Genomic DNA, 15,382 nt, shown 5'->3' with positions numbered 1-15,382 from the left:
AAAAAAAAAAAAAATTAAATAAAAAAAAAATTACTAGGCCAGCAGGTGGCATGGAGGTTAAGGTGGTTGGATCCCACATGGTCAACTCTACGGCCCAAAATCTCAAGAGCAGAATGGAGGAGAAAAGATTGTGGAGTGGCCATCTCTTCTGGGCAGCCAGGGTAGGGGGATGCTTACTTGTCTGTGTGTGTGTGTGTGTGTGTGTGCATGTGTGTGTGTATGTCTCTGTCTCTCTCTAGTGAGCACACACTCCCTACAGCAAAATTGAAAAGAAAAAAAATCACCTAGGGGACTTTTTGAGGAACCCCCAAATTATGCCCAATCCCCCTCTGCTGGCCACTGGTACATACTCCCTGAACAAGTGACAGTCAAGACCACATGGATACACTGCAACTGATGAGGATGCCAGGGAAACACGTGATTGAGGATCATGGATCCAATCAAAGATCTCCATTCCAGAGATGAAGAAACTGAAGCCTAGGAAGACCATGGGACATGACACTGACCACTGAACTACTGGTGGGACTTCCTCTGGCCAGATATAGTGCTCCTCCCACCCCCCTGCAGGCTTTGCCTGACTGTCCTGCTTACCCAGTGGGCAGGCATCACATTACCTAGCTTTGTGTCAACACGGGAGTGCTAAGCTACATTGGCCAGATCACCGTTTTTAAGATCACTAAGCAAAATTTAACTTTCCCTCATATTATAAGAACTGTCAATTGCTTTAGCTTCACAAGAAATTGGGTGACCTGCTACACCAAGTAGTGTGTCTCTCACTTGCCCCAACAGCCCTCAGAGGTTGAGCAGGGCAAGGTAACGCACAGAGAAGTAGAGAGTTGGGGGCCAGCAAATGGCGTAGCAATTACATCACTAGGCTCCCCCATAGCTGACCACAGTTTGAGTCCTGGACCTGGTGGCTTGAAAATCATGCCAGGTGTATATGTGTGCATGCCTAAGAGTCTGGAAGGAAAATGGAGAAGGGGTTGCAGCATGGCCATTCCCCTAGAGGGTGATTTCTCACTTTCCCTCTCTCTGTCTCTCTCTCTCTAAAAAAAAAAAAAAAACTCTTTAAAAAAAAATGGGGGGGAGAGAGAGAGAGAAGCAGAGACTGGAACACAGAGTAAGTTCACCAGCCTCTGGGAAAATTAGTTGCTCTTGCTCTGACTTCCAACGTAAGGGAAGTGGGAACCGAGAAAAGAAAGTGGGTGTGGCAGCCCCATTCTAAGTGCTAGGAGCAGTCACAGTCACTACCTGGAAGGACGGGTGTTCAGGAAGGGTGTAATTAATGGATCGCTAGTCCAGTCCTAGAACAGCCCGTAAGCTACAGTATGTTTCTTCTATACTGCCATTTTTACTTTGTGAATACAGGGGGGTAAATAGTGTGGATAAATTCAAAACAGGGGAAGGCAAGCTGTGCAAAGAATGTGTTCTGTAGGAAGGAGAGGAGAGGATTAGAAGCAGGAAGATCATGTGTATAATGAACAGGGTGAATGGCTGGAGCTTGCTGGTTTTTCAAGAGCTTCTATCAATCTGAGGGTGGCAAGACAAACCACAAAAACTTGAGTTAAATAATTTCCTAATTTGGCTTAGATTAATTCCTTCTCTTGGAAGCCAAGTTGTCAGTGAACATGTATACTCTATTAGGATGTGTGTTTGTGTGTGTGTGTGTGCAGTAGTGTGCATATGTGCATGTATGTGTTAAATGAAGAGGGAGTAAGCAAACAGCAAAGAATAAGGTGAGAAAATTGACACTCATTGAATTCCAATGCCAAGTTTTGGAGAAGCACTCTATAAACAGCAATTATTATTCCCATTGCATAGATCAGAACACTTGAGGCTCAGAGCATAATAAAACCAATTGAGTTCTCCTAGCTAGTAAGTGGTAACACCGTGCTTCACATTCAATCTCTGCTGTAAAAGCTATATTCTTTCTAATGTCTGACACTTCTGACCCACGGAAGACCTTCAGTGAAAATTTATTGGATGATTGAACAAAAGAATTTATGTGTCTCGGAATACTTCCATTTTTCTTTTCATCAAGATTATGAATGTTGTACTCATTGAACTAGAAAAAAATCAATGATGTTTCCAGAAATACATTTAAGTGTAATTCGTTACTTAAACCATCTATCAATGAGTGGTCTAGGAATTACTTAAAGCCATGACCTAAGGTTTTTTCAATGTCTTTTATCAAACAAGGGTAAATGAGTTGGTACACTGAGCCCTAATTTTACAGTCTGGTCATTTTGCAGTTCTGAATGAAATGGCTCAGTCACTGTTTCAAATCTCATTTTATCCCAAGGTCTTATCTCATTGATGATTTAAAGTCATGCTTGAAATAGACCCACTAATTTAATACAAGTTGTTACCGAAGAAAGACACTGGCCTAGAGAGAAATAAACTATTATCTGGAAAGTCCCAAAACAAACTGGCCCAGGATCCAGGAAAAAGAGAAGAAACAGGTAGAGTACATTCTAGTTATATACAGCCAAAATTTATCTCAGGTATTCTTAGTTACAGAGAAAGCTCTACAAATGTTATCCCAAATCCTCAAAGGTAGAGAGTGAGCTATTATACCTGTACACAGAAAGGTTTATAGAACATGTGCTCACCAGAGACAGGGAGGGAGGAAGAGGGGGAGAGAGAGAGAGAGAGAGAGCAGGAAAGCATGAAAGCATTCTCCAGAGAGGATGGCCATTCTTCAATCCCCTTTCCTCCATTCTCCACTTGGTATATTGAGCACGCAAACACATGCACCCAGCATGATTTTTTTTTTTTTTTGGGGAGAGGTTTTCGCTATAGGGCATGAGCGCTCGCCAGACAGAGAGAGACATAGAGACAGAAAGCGAGAAATCACCCCCCAGAGGGGATGGTCACGCCACAATCCCTTCTCCTCCATTCTCCTCTCAAGATCTTGGGCACGCACGCACACGCGCCCAGAGTGAGTTCTAAGCCACGGGGTCTGGGACGCGAATTGCGGTCGACTACGTGGGAGTCCAGTGATATAACCATTATGCTAACTGCTGGTTCCCACCCAGCATGATTTTCAAGCTGTCAGGTCCAGGATTCAAACCACGTAGTTGGCCATGTGGGACTCCGTGCCTTAACCACCATGTCACCTGCTTCCCCATAAATTATAATTCTGTGGAAACTTTCAAGATTTTCTTGGGAGCCTCATGGTACATCGTATAAGGAAAACATGATGTACCCACATGATATCCCTTGTTGAGCTCATCAGCTCCATTCTAATGAGTAAATACAAAGACAAAATATTCATTTCCATTGTACTGTAATCCACAGTTCCAAACAGGCTACACTCATATTTTACATACAAGCCACAGTAGTCTTTGTAACACCTCTAAAACAGGTGTTAGTTATCCAAAATATATCATTGCTAGAGCTAAATGCAGACAAGGTGTTTAATATACAAAGTCATTCATAATTGTAAAACAATACCCCCAGGATTCTTTTATTTTTTTACATTTATTTTTTACCCCTTAATCCCCCCACACACCCATTTCCTGCCCTGCTCTCAAACTGTCTCCGGTGTCGATGATAACTGTCCATGTTTTTATGCTTTGCAATCTATAAATTTCTGCCATAGAATGCAGATATTCAGTATATATTAAGTGAGGACATACAATGCCTCTCTTTCATAGGCTGACTTGCTTTGCTTAGCAGTAAATCTTCCACATTCATCCACTTTCTATCAAATGCCAGGGTCTCGTTATTTTTTATGGTTGAAGAGTATTCTATAGCATATGTGTACCACACTTCTTCAATCCATTTATCTGTTCTTGGACATTTGAGTTGGTTCTATGTCTTAGCAATTGCGAATAATGCTACAATAAACACGGCTGTACGAGAGTTTTTCCAAATGAGTGTTTTCTTGTCATTTGGGTAGATAGCCAAGAGTAGAATTACTAGATCATATGATAGTTGTATCTGTAGGTTTCTGAAGAACCTCCATATTTTGTTTTCCACAGTGGTTGTGCTAATTTGCATTCCTACCAATAGCGTAGGAGAGTTCCCTTTTTACTGTAGCAGCCTTGCCCACACTTAATATTCTTTATTTTTTTTTAATCTTAGCCATTTTGATTGGTGTTAGGTCATACCTCATTGTTGTTTTGATTTGCATTTCCCTTATGACAAGGGATGTTGAGCATTTTTTCATATGCTTTTTTGTTGTTCATATGTCTTCCTTGGAGAGTTGTCTGTTCAGCTTGTTTGCCTATATTTTAATTAGACTGATTATTTTTTGTGAGTAAGCTGCTTGAGTTCCTTGTATATTTTAGTTATCAGTCCCTTTTCCGAGAGGCGTTTGCAAATATATTCTCCCATTCCAAGAGTTGTCTCTTCACTCTAGTTGATTCTTTTGCTTTTTAATCCCAATTGTCTAGTTTTGAGATTATTGCCTGTGCTGGACCAAGAGCCTTTTGAAGAGTTTTCAAACAGTCATTGGGAATTTATTTAGGCTTTCATATATACCTAGACACTGTACTTAGCACTTTAAAGGTAGCTATAATATAAAATGAATTTATTGTTCTTTGAGAAGGTGCACAGTTATGAGACAGAAAACAACACATAACTTTTGCATTTAATTGGTACCATTCTTTCCTGTTTTTTGGGGGAAAGGTGGGGAGTTGCCATAGGGCAAGTGTACTCATCTGTGAGACAGAAAATGACAGGAAAAGTGAGAAATCACTCCCAGTCACCCTCTGGGGGATGGCAACACCACAATCCCTTCTCCTCCACTTTCCTCCTGGGATTTTGGCCACACATGTACATGCACCCAGTGTAAGTTTCAAGCTCCCAGGTCTGGGACCCGAAACATGGTCAGCCATGTGGGAGTCCGTTGCCTCAACCACCATGCCACATGCTGGCCCCAGTACCATCCTTTCCAGTCCAAAATTAATACCAAAATTGTATAGCTGATAAGAACCTGGTACCCAAAATATATATATAAAAAAAATTACAACTCAACAACAAAAAAGCAAAGAATCCAATTCAAAGATCCAAAGAAGATATACAAAGGGCCAAAAATCACATGAAAAAATACTCAATATTACTAATCATTAGGGAGATGCAAAACAACCACCATGATACACCACTTTATACCCATTAGGATGGCTATAATCAAAAACATGGAAAATAAGAAGTATTGGTGAGGAAATTAGAATTCTCATACACTCCTAGTGGGAGTGTAAAATGATGCACTTACCATGAAAACAACATGGAGTTCCTCAAAAGGTTAAACATAGAGTTCCCATATGACCCAATTCCACTCCTACATACATAACCTTAAGAACATAAAATACATATTCAAACAAAAACTTGTGTACAAATGTTCGTAGAAGTCAAAAGGTGGAAACAACCCAAATGTCCATTCACAGATGAACGGATAAACAAATATGGTATATCCATACGATACTATCAATATTTTGTTCCACAATAAAGAAAGTTTTATAGACTATTTATTATTCAGCCATAAAAAAGAACAAAGTGTTGATAAATGCTATAACATAAATGAACCTTCAAAACACTAGGTCAAATGAAAGAAGTCAATCACAAAATGCCACACATTATATAATTACATTTCTATAAAATGTCCAGAATAGGAAGAAAAAAGTAAGAATGTAGATTAGTAGTTGCAAACACTACTGAGGTTGATGATCAATAATGAGGTGACGGAGTAAGGGTTTTCTTCTGGGGATGATAAAAATGTTCTAAACTTGACTGGTTACACATATCTATGAATAGACTAAAAATTAACAAAAACTATTAGATGAATGAATTCATGGTTTGTGAATCTTATCTTTTATTATTTTATTTTTATTTTTATTTTTGTAGAGGTTTTTGCTATAGGGCACATGCACTCGCCAGAAAGACAGAGACAGACAGAGACAGAAAGTGAGAAATCACTCCCCGGGTGGTGGTGGGTGGCCATGCCGCAATCCCTTCTCCTCCATTCTCCTCTCGGGATCTTGGGCATGCAGGCACACGCACCCAGCATGAGTTTAAGCCACCGGGTCTGGGACTCGAACCATGGTCAACTACATGGTATTCCAGCGACATAGCCATTAAACCAACTGCTGGTCCCATAAATTTTAGATTTTAAATGCAATTTAAGAAATTACAGTGAATTGGGTAGGCAGGTAGCATGGTGGTTACGGCAGCTGGGTTCCACATGGCCAAATGCATGGTTTGAGCCCTGGACCCAGGGGCTTGAAAAACATGTAGGGCGTGTACGCATGCATGGGCAAAATTCCAAAAGGACAAATAGAGAAAGAATTGCAGATGACCATCTTCCCTGGGGTGTGCTTTCTCATCTTTTATCTCTCTGTCTTTGGTAGTGCAAGCACCCTATAGCCAAAACTTTAAAAAAAAAAAAAAAAAAGAAAGAAAGAAATTATGGCACATACTGAAATGTCCTGCATTTACAATTGTTATGTAGAATAATTGCTACAGTCTCTTGATTTTAGCAAATGAGAATTTGTGGTGACATGCTAGGGCTTCTGTCTCCATTTCTTTCTTTCTTCTTCTTTTTTTTTTTTTTCATTCGTTAGAGGACATTTGCATTCACCTGAGAGAGACAGATAAAAAGAGAAGGAAAGTGAGAAAGCATTCCCCATGGGGAATGATCATCCACAATTTCTTCTCCTCCATTTCTCCTTTTGGAATCTAGACTATGGATACACACACACCCAATACATTTTTCAAACTGCCAGTTCCAAGACTTGAACCACACCACCAGTCATGTGGGATCCAGTTGCTTTAACCATCATGCCATAGGCTGGCCCCTTATTTCTGATAAATAAAATGGTTCCTGTATATTGCTGTCTGCTTGAAGGTGAGTTTCCTAATATAAAAAAGTATAAGTGAGACAAAATGCACTTGTGGTTCAGTCTTCCTTCTTTCCAAAAAAAAAAGGAAAAAAAAAAAAAGGAAAAAAAAAAAGGAAAAAAAAAAAAAAAAAGGCAAGCAATAACTCTTAGTAATTCCAGTGGCTAAAATCCATCAAATAAGATGCCTCTTTACTGCCATCTCTGATACTCATCAGGACAGCTTCAAGGCAAGATATTGTTTCTGCTTCCCCCACAAGAAAGCAAAAGATATTATTTCTTTTGGGACTCAAAAAATTTGACCAGTTTCTTCCTAGTTTCTTCAGAACAAAACTAACTAGTGTCTTAAACTTGGATTAATGACAGGGAATTTGAAGAAAGGGAGATAATCCATATTTATATGTGTTTTTAAACAATTCATACTGAGACATTTAAAATAATTTACAAGGCAAAGTGCTTTTCACTATTCATGCTATGTGTTTACAGAACAGAGTGCCATAGTTGAATTCCATTTTCTGTCCTCCCTTTAATACAGTGCTACTGTGTCCCCAACCAACCCTACAAGACAAATTTGCAGCTATAAACAAGAATGTCATTTTTTTCTATGTCAACCATTTCTATTGATAACATCATATTTTATGCATTCATTTCCTAGATTACTGTTTGGAGCCTAAAGTACTATATTTAAACTGTGTGATATGCAGAAGAAAAATAAAATTTAGCTTTAAGGTTTAAAGAAACTATTTTGTAACAGATCTGAACCTCTAGTTTTATATTTTCCTTTCGATTCATTTAAACTCAGAATTTCAAATTCAATAAAACAACATCTTTTTCATTTTTTGACTCTAAACTGCCAGGCTCATATGTAATATGTGTACAGATTGGCAATTCTACAAACTAAAGCATTATACCTCCATTTGAAAAACTATAAATTAAAGAAGGAAAGGAATGCTTATCAACTTGAGATCAAGCCAACAAATTTAGCTCCCTTAAAGGCTAAAACAGATATCCAAAATTTGATAATAAATCATTAGAGTTTGCCGGTTGTACAAGATCAGTAGTAAGCCATCTGGCTTATCTGTTTATAGCAATGTAATGGGTATAATTCCAAGTTTTTGATATTTCCACAGCACAGAAGTAACAGGGCTCCTGGCAGCAAGGCTGCAACATAACTTAATTTCTAGGGGGAGAGTTTATTGGATTTTTGTTTGCTTTTGGTAGCAAATAAAATTTGAATCCCACTTCAAAAAAAATTGTCACTGAATTTGAAGGACCATATTCTCCAAATGTAGCATTCGCTACATTTATCTATTTACCCCGTGTTTTCCTCTCTCCACCTGTTTTGAGGGATGTGGGAATAGGTACACCTGCATATTTTTCCTCCTCCCAACTTTTTTTCCCTCTTTTGAAAATTGGAACAGAGGAAAATTCTTTAAGAAGAATATATTGGGTGGTCAGAAAAGTCATGACGCATTTTTGCATAGAAAAACATAGAAACATACATTAAGACTTTTTTGATGACCCAATATTACGCCTCTCACCAAAGTGACTAAGAGAAAAGAACTGTCTGATCCTGGGGAAGAGAAAGATCATTATGGACTCTTTTCTCGTCCTTCCCCACATCAAACTTTCTTGTTGCTTCATCTCATCCTATTCCATAGTTCTTCTGGTCTTGGATTGTTGCTTCATCTCATCCTATTCCATAGTTCTTCTGGTCTTGGAAAGTTTAAGGCCCGCTGGGGCTACAGTTATTGGCTGGTCCATTCCTTGAAACAATGGGGCTTAAGCAGCAAAGCACATACATTTTTAAAAGTTATCCCAAGAGGATAATGGAGAAGTGATTTGGGTATGGCCATCCCCCTAATGAAACCATGTATATGTGACCTTTAAAATACTTTAGAGATCTCTCCGCTCCTCCTTCTCTCAAATACACGGGAAGCCTCCAAAAAGTAATACTTGAGGGCAATGGCTCTCGAACATTGCCTATACTGGAATCACCTGGAGGACTCTGTGCTAAAGCAGAGACTGCTAGGCCAGTGCCCAGACTCATCCAAAGGTCTGGATGACACGCAGGAATTTGCATTTGCAACAAACACTCAGGTGATATTATGCCGCAGGTCTCGGTACCCACATTGAGAATGTCTAGCCTGGACACTGAGCAATTCTTAAAGAAAGCAAGAAAGGCCATGCGTTGTGATTCTCATGAACGTCCCCTTCGGTGGTTTCCCAGCTCAGAGAGTCTAGTTCCCTCATAAACAGAAGTAGCAGCAAATGCGAGGTTACTGTAGGAAGCAGCGTTCTGGCATCCCAGCTGCTCACATTACTTCCCCTCTCTGCAGGCCCCTCAAGATGCTTGGAGTTAAAGTATCAAGAAAAGGAAAGTGAAATTATGGAAATAGTCATTTTTATCCAGTCAGCTCTTTAGATTCCCATTTTGCACCTTGGCTGTGTTTCCATTTTATCTCTTAAATTGCCTCGGCAGTGGGTACTGAATCGCACAGATTTAAGTCAGACCTTCACACCTCTATGCCCTCACTTTTTCCACCTCAAAAAGTGAGAATAACAATAGAACCTACCAATAATGTTGTTATCCAGATTCAATTTCATTCTGCATGTGGGCCCAGCCTCAGTGGCACATCAATCTGCAACACTGGAAACCACATGGCCGGCTGCTGCAGGTTCAAATCCTGAGTCAACCAGAAATGGCTATATAAGCACCCAAGATCCTAACTAACTGGAGGGCACGGGAATGGGACTGGGGAAAGACAAGACCCTACCCAGGATTCCTGTTTGTCTTTTCTCTCTCCCTCTCTCTTTCTCTCTCTTACTATTCTCTTATTAAAGAAATAACTTAAAATTTTTTCTCTGTGTGCATTAAATAGCACATATACAATAAGTGTTAACTTTTATCATAAATGCCTCAATCTCTTGGCTTTCCCATGTGAATATAATATGTGTTAAATATCACAATACCAGGGCCAGCAGGTGGCATAGTGGCTAAGGTACTAAACTCCCACATGACTGACAGCAGTTCAAGTCCTATACCTGATGACTTGAAAATCACTCCAGGCATGTGTGTGAGTGTACCCAAAATCCCAAGAGGAGAATGGAGGAGAAAGGACTATGGCGTAGCCATTTCCCCATCCCAGGGGGAGTGATTTCTCACTTTTCCTTTTTCTATCCCTCTCTGTCTCTCTCCAGGTAAGCACATCTGCCCTATGGGGGGGGGGAGACCATGAATAAATAAATAAACAAATAAATAAATATCAAAATACCTATTTGATAATCAGTTTGGACATTAATTCAACCAATATTTACTGGGTAGCGACTATATATCAGATGATGTATAATATTGTGCAAATAAGAGTCATGTGTTACTTAACACCTGCTGAGAAATGTGTCATTATGTAATTGTTGTCACTGTGCAAATATCATAGGCTATACTTACACAAACCCGGGTAGTACAGCCTACTACACACCTAGGTGACGTGGTATCATCTTACGGGACCACTGTCATATAGGCAGTTCACCTTGATCAAATGTCATCATGTGGCATATTGCCATATACTGAAATAACATTCTGTAAAGAAAAATGTATAGATTTTATTTTTATTTAGAAAATTCTGAGTGTATATGAACTTGCATCTAAAAAAGAAATGCTCGTCTCCAAAATTGGCTAAGGAAATTGAGAGAATGTGTTCGCTAACCCCAAATTTTGTTTTGACAGACACTAAAATAATAGAATGGAGGAAAGAGGGAAAGCAATTCTGCAGGTGCCTTGGCCTTATATTATTAAGGGTATATTTTAGACTCTCCTAAAGACCACAAGCTCGCTTTTCCTGAAAATCATTATATTTAGGTGACAAAACAACAGGGAACAAATTCAGACAAGGCTCTCCTATTTTCAGTTCACAATGATGTCATTTTTAAAAACCCATTATGTCGGTCAGAAACTTAATGATTAGTTAGTAGTAGGAGTGGTGTTCAATCTTTCAGTTCTTCCTAGGAAACACTGCAAAGTCATCCTTCTACCAACTAACCACCGAAATTTGTCAGGCGTCAGCTTTTGAACTATGCAGTGAAAAGGTTGAAGTATTTCCATATTTTTTGAGATATTTTTGCTAAAGTACACATGTGCTCACCAGAGAGAGAGACACACACAGAGAAAAAGTGAAAAATCATCCCCCAAGAGCCGGCCATGCCACAATCTCCTCTCCTCCATTCTTCTCTCTGGACTTTGGGCACCAGTGCACATGCCCCAACCACCATGCCACCTGCTGGCCCTGAAGTATTTCAGTTTTATCCTTGGTCGTGCCTTTGCTCCTTCCGCTCCAGATTTTCCCTTCCCCAAAAGAGGTATCAGAGCACAAAATTTTAGGAACTGGGTGAAGGTTGTAGACGCAATCCAGTCCAGCTGGTGAAGTTTGAACACCATGCTTAAAGTCAAATGTTCTTGAGGACATCGACACAGATGTCTTCCATCCCAGTATGACTGTACTTTGACCTACAACGTCTTCCGTATTTTGTGTAAATAAGATTTCTTCAAAAATTAATTATTAAATTTTATGGAGAAACACTACTGAACTTCAATAACATTTCTCAGTGCTATAATAGTTAACAGGGACTTTTGTTGTTAGTGAAAACTAAGTTACCTTCATGGAACTAACAGTTGTCTGAGAGCCCAGGAAACTGTAAGATTCCAACATATATAACAGAACCCAGGGAAAGAAGAGATGTAATTCCCTAATTGAAGGACATGATACCCCAAATCCTTTATGAAACAAGGTGCTAAGGATTATACTTTGAAAAATCTACTTGGGCAATATCTTTAATTTTCTCTAAAACATCTTGCAGAGTCATAATTCCCTACTTTTCCCTTTTCTTTGCTTACTGAAATCAAAGTGTAATTAAGAAGCTGAGCTCCTTGGGGCCAGCAGGTGGTGTGGAGGTTAAGGTACCTGGATCCCACATGTCCACTGAACCCTGTGGCTTGAAAAATCATACCTGGCCCCTGTATCTGAGTGCCCAAAATCTGGAGAGGAGAATGGAGAAGGGATTGTGGTATGGTGGTTTCTTTCTCTCTCGCTTTCTATAGCAAAACTAAAAATAAATACATTTTAACAACAAAAATAATAATACTTAAAAAAAAGCTTAGAAAAGCACTATTCTTCTCTGCATTTACATTTCCGAATGTCCTAACACAGTTGTCACTCTGCTGATGTGAGTTTCTTTTCCCTTTTAAAGCGTCTGCTATTTAGACTTGAGTTCTGGCTACGAAGGGCGATGCGGGGTAAATGTAGCGACCGCTAGCCAGGATTTATTCTCAGCACTCTGGTGGCTTCGCTTCCCCACACCGCTCTCATCGCGCGGATGCGGGATGCGTGCCTATTTTCTCAGGTTTATCGCCTCGGAAGTTTCTGGAGCGCTCTCGGCCTCTCCCCCAACCCCTGCACGACCTCTTCTGGCCACAGCATTTTGCTTTGGCCACCGTGCGCGCGCCAGCATCGTCCCTGGGACCTGGGCGTGCGCTCGCCCGACCCTGGCACGCCTGGCACGCCTGGCTCGCAGAGCTGAGATCCTGGAGCTGCGGGGTCACGCCTTCTCGCCGGAGCCTCTTTCCTCTCCCATTACAGCCCTTTCCTTTAAGACGGGCGGCCTCGCTCCTCACCAGCCAACCACAAACCAGAGGGGAGAAAAAACTTCTGACTTGAGACGCACACAGAGCAGAAGATTGTCGGGTCACGGAAGGCGACACTGCTAGCCAGGCTGGCCCTCGGACGGCCCCAGGTGCCTGGGCGCAGGCTGCCCCCGGGGTCACGCTAGCTAAGGGTTGCCCGCTGGGCAGAGGCTGCGAAGAGCTCAGCCAGCCTGGGGACAGTGTGGAGCTACCAGAGCCGGCGGACCGGAGAGGGATCAGCGGGGCGGGATTCTCAGAACTGACAGAAGAGGGTCGTAAGCCCGGGAAAGAGAACCGGCGGGACGGTGGCCACCAACAATGGCATGGAGGGGACTGTCCTTTCTCCTCCCTTCTCCACTGACCTCCAGGCCTAATTATACTCACACTAACCCCCCCCACACACACACACACACTCCCCTGCCAAACAAGCGCGTTTACTGATCCCCAGTTGGGGTGGCGGAGACTGGGGGCCAGGGCAAAGTGTGCAGTGCGGGGTCTCGGGGTACCTGCAGGGCGAGACAGCCCAGCGGCGCCCCTGCCTCGGAGCTGACAGCCGCACTCGCCGAAGGAAGGAGGCGCTCCTGGCCGCTCCTCCGCGGCTCGCGGGCGTCACACCTGGAGAGCCCCGGGCGGCGGGCGGTGGCAGCACGAGAAGTCCCGGCGCGCCCCTCTCTCCACTGCACAACTTTGCGCAGCTAGCGCCGCCCTCGCGCCAGCCTCCGGTCCTTACCCAAGTACTGCCGCAGGTCCAGCAGGAAGCGAGGGGGTCCCCCGCTGAGCTGGTAGAAGAGGGAGCCCAGGCAGAAGACCAGCAGGGTGGCCATGCAGAAACCGTAGTCCCGGAGGGAGAAGCGCAGGAAAGGCAGCAGGGAGACCCGGCGCTTCCAGCTGCCCAGGCCCAGAGGGGCGCCCCCCAGAGGGGCCCCATGGGGCCAGGGATCCGCGCCGCCGCCGGGATGCTGCTGCTTCTTCTTCATCGGCGTGTTTTGTCCCGCTTCAGGCTCCTCTAAAAAACGGCAGGGAGGAACAGGAGGCGGACACCATCCCCTCGCTCCACCTCCTTGACAGGGGTTTCCCTCCCTCTCCTCCCCTTCTCCCTCCGGCGCTCCGCAGCCCGCTCCTTTCCCCTCCCTCTCCCCGTCGGGTCTCGGGATTTCGCTCGGGTGTCACATTACTGCTTCTGCAGGGGGCGGGGGGGGGGGGAGATTATTCACAACAAGGAAGAAAGTTTCTAGGTGTTCTTTTTTTTTCTTTCTTCTTTTTCTTTTTTCCTTCCCTCCTTCTCTACAATCTAACCTCGGTTTCTGCGCCACCAGCGACCTCTTGGGGGCCCCGCTGACTTCCCTTGTAAACAGTCCCCGGCAGGAAGAGGCACGGCTGATTTTACTATACGGATTTTTTCATTTCAGAAATTTGAGTCTCCTATAGCCATGCGAGCTGCTTCCAAAAGGTCGCTAAAAGGTACTAAGGTTCGAGACTTGGCCGAGACGGGAAAAAAGAGCAAGTGGCGTGAGTTAGGATGGACGCTGCTCCTTTGGGCCAAGCTCGCCGCCGGCTCCCTCTGGAACCGAAGCTGGAGAAAACGCTTTCTTCTTGCTGTGCCAGGTCCTGTAGCCGCTCCCCGCGCAGCGACCAGAGGGGCGAGTGCAGGGTACACAGCTCCCACAGGAGTCGGGCCTCTGGCACACGGGAAGGAGGAGCCTGCCCCCTTACCTGTTTCGCTGCTGCCTCTCTAACCCCACACGGCGAAGCTTCTGGACCTAAGAGAGAACCACCAGAGGCGGACAGCGACCCGCAGACACAGACCCTCTGATGGTGTGGGTGGCTCACGAAAGGGCTGCCCTCCTCGGCCACACTCTTAGGAGGAATACTTGATCGCCATAGGTGGAAGCTCTGTGAGTTTTCAAAGGCCACGGAGCTAGTTGGAGCCGGCTAAGGATCTGCTCTCAGATCCGTTTGACCTCAAGCCCACCATGCTGACCGTGGCCTGGGACGGTCTCCCAGATAGGGCTCCTTTTTCGTCATTTGTAGGGCGACCGCAGGACGAGACGTAAGCCAGGTAGCCCAGACCATCCTGAGAAACCGACCCCTGGGTTTCTGCTGCCTCTTTTTTTCTGGGTCCCTACTCACTGTGCTCTTTCTCATATTCTCATATCGTTAAAACAAAACAAACAAAAACCCTCACAATTTAAGAAAAAGAATATGGGCCAGCTCTGTGACCTGGTCATTAAGGCTGCCAAGTCCCACAGGGTTGTCTCCACAGTTGGAATCGGTCCTCATGGGTTGAAAAACGCTGGGCAGGGAACCAGCATTTAGCGTAATGGCTATGTCGCTGTACTCCCACGTAATCGACCGCGGTTTGCGTCCCGGACACAGTGGCTTAAAACTCACGCTGGGCGCGTGTGCATTTGTGCCCAAGATCCCGAGAGGAGAATGGAGGAGAAGGGATTGCGGCGTGACCATCCCCTCTGGGGGGTGAGTTCTCACTTTCTGTCTCTATGTCTCTCTCTGTCTGGCGAGTGCACGTGCCCTATAGTGAAAAACCTCTCCAAAAGAAAAAGAAAAACGCTGGGCACATGTGCGTGCATACCCCAAGACTCAATAGGGAGGAGAAATGGAGAAGGAATTGGTGTGGCCTTGCCCCATCCAGAGTACTTTCTCTTCCTCCTTCACCTCCTCCTTCTCTCTTTTTCTTTGGTGAACACACAGTTTCTCTGGTAAACAAAAAAAAGAAGAATATGACTTAACCATAATCCATATGTAAGTATCTCTGGTTCATAACTTGCAACATGAGTGAAGAAGACAGATCATGAGCTAGAGAGAGTTCTAGAGGAGTTGACAGTATCACACGTGCACTCACAGA

The 15,382-nt window shown here is 43.5% G+C and overlaps 1 protein-coding gene across 1 annotated transcript in view; it reads right to left on the bottom strand.

Annotated features, from left to right (window-relative positions):
• Positions 1-13,496, bottom strand: part of UST (uronyl 2-sulfotransferase) — a 349,777-nt gene extending 336,281 nt beyond the window's left edge. Inside the window, exon 1 of the mRNA XM_006158758.3 lies at positions 13,250-13,496. Coding sequence (XP_006158820.1) covers positions 13,250-13,496 — 247 coding nt within the window. The remainder of the gene's footprint in view (positions 1-13,249) is intronic.
• Between the last annotated feature and the right edge of the window lie 1,886 nt (positions 13,497-15,382).

Source organism: Tupaia chinensis, unplaced genomic scaffold (genome assembly GCF_000334495.1).
Source record: "Tupaia chinensis unplaced genomic scaffold, TupChi_1.0 Scaffold000609_1, whole genome shotgun sequence".
Taxonomy (NCBI): domain Eukaryota; kingdom Metazoa; phylum Chordata; class Mammalia; order Scandentia; family Tupaiidae; genus Tupaia; species Tupaia belangeri.
This window is presented reverse-complemented; position numbering and strand designations above follow the sequence as displayed.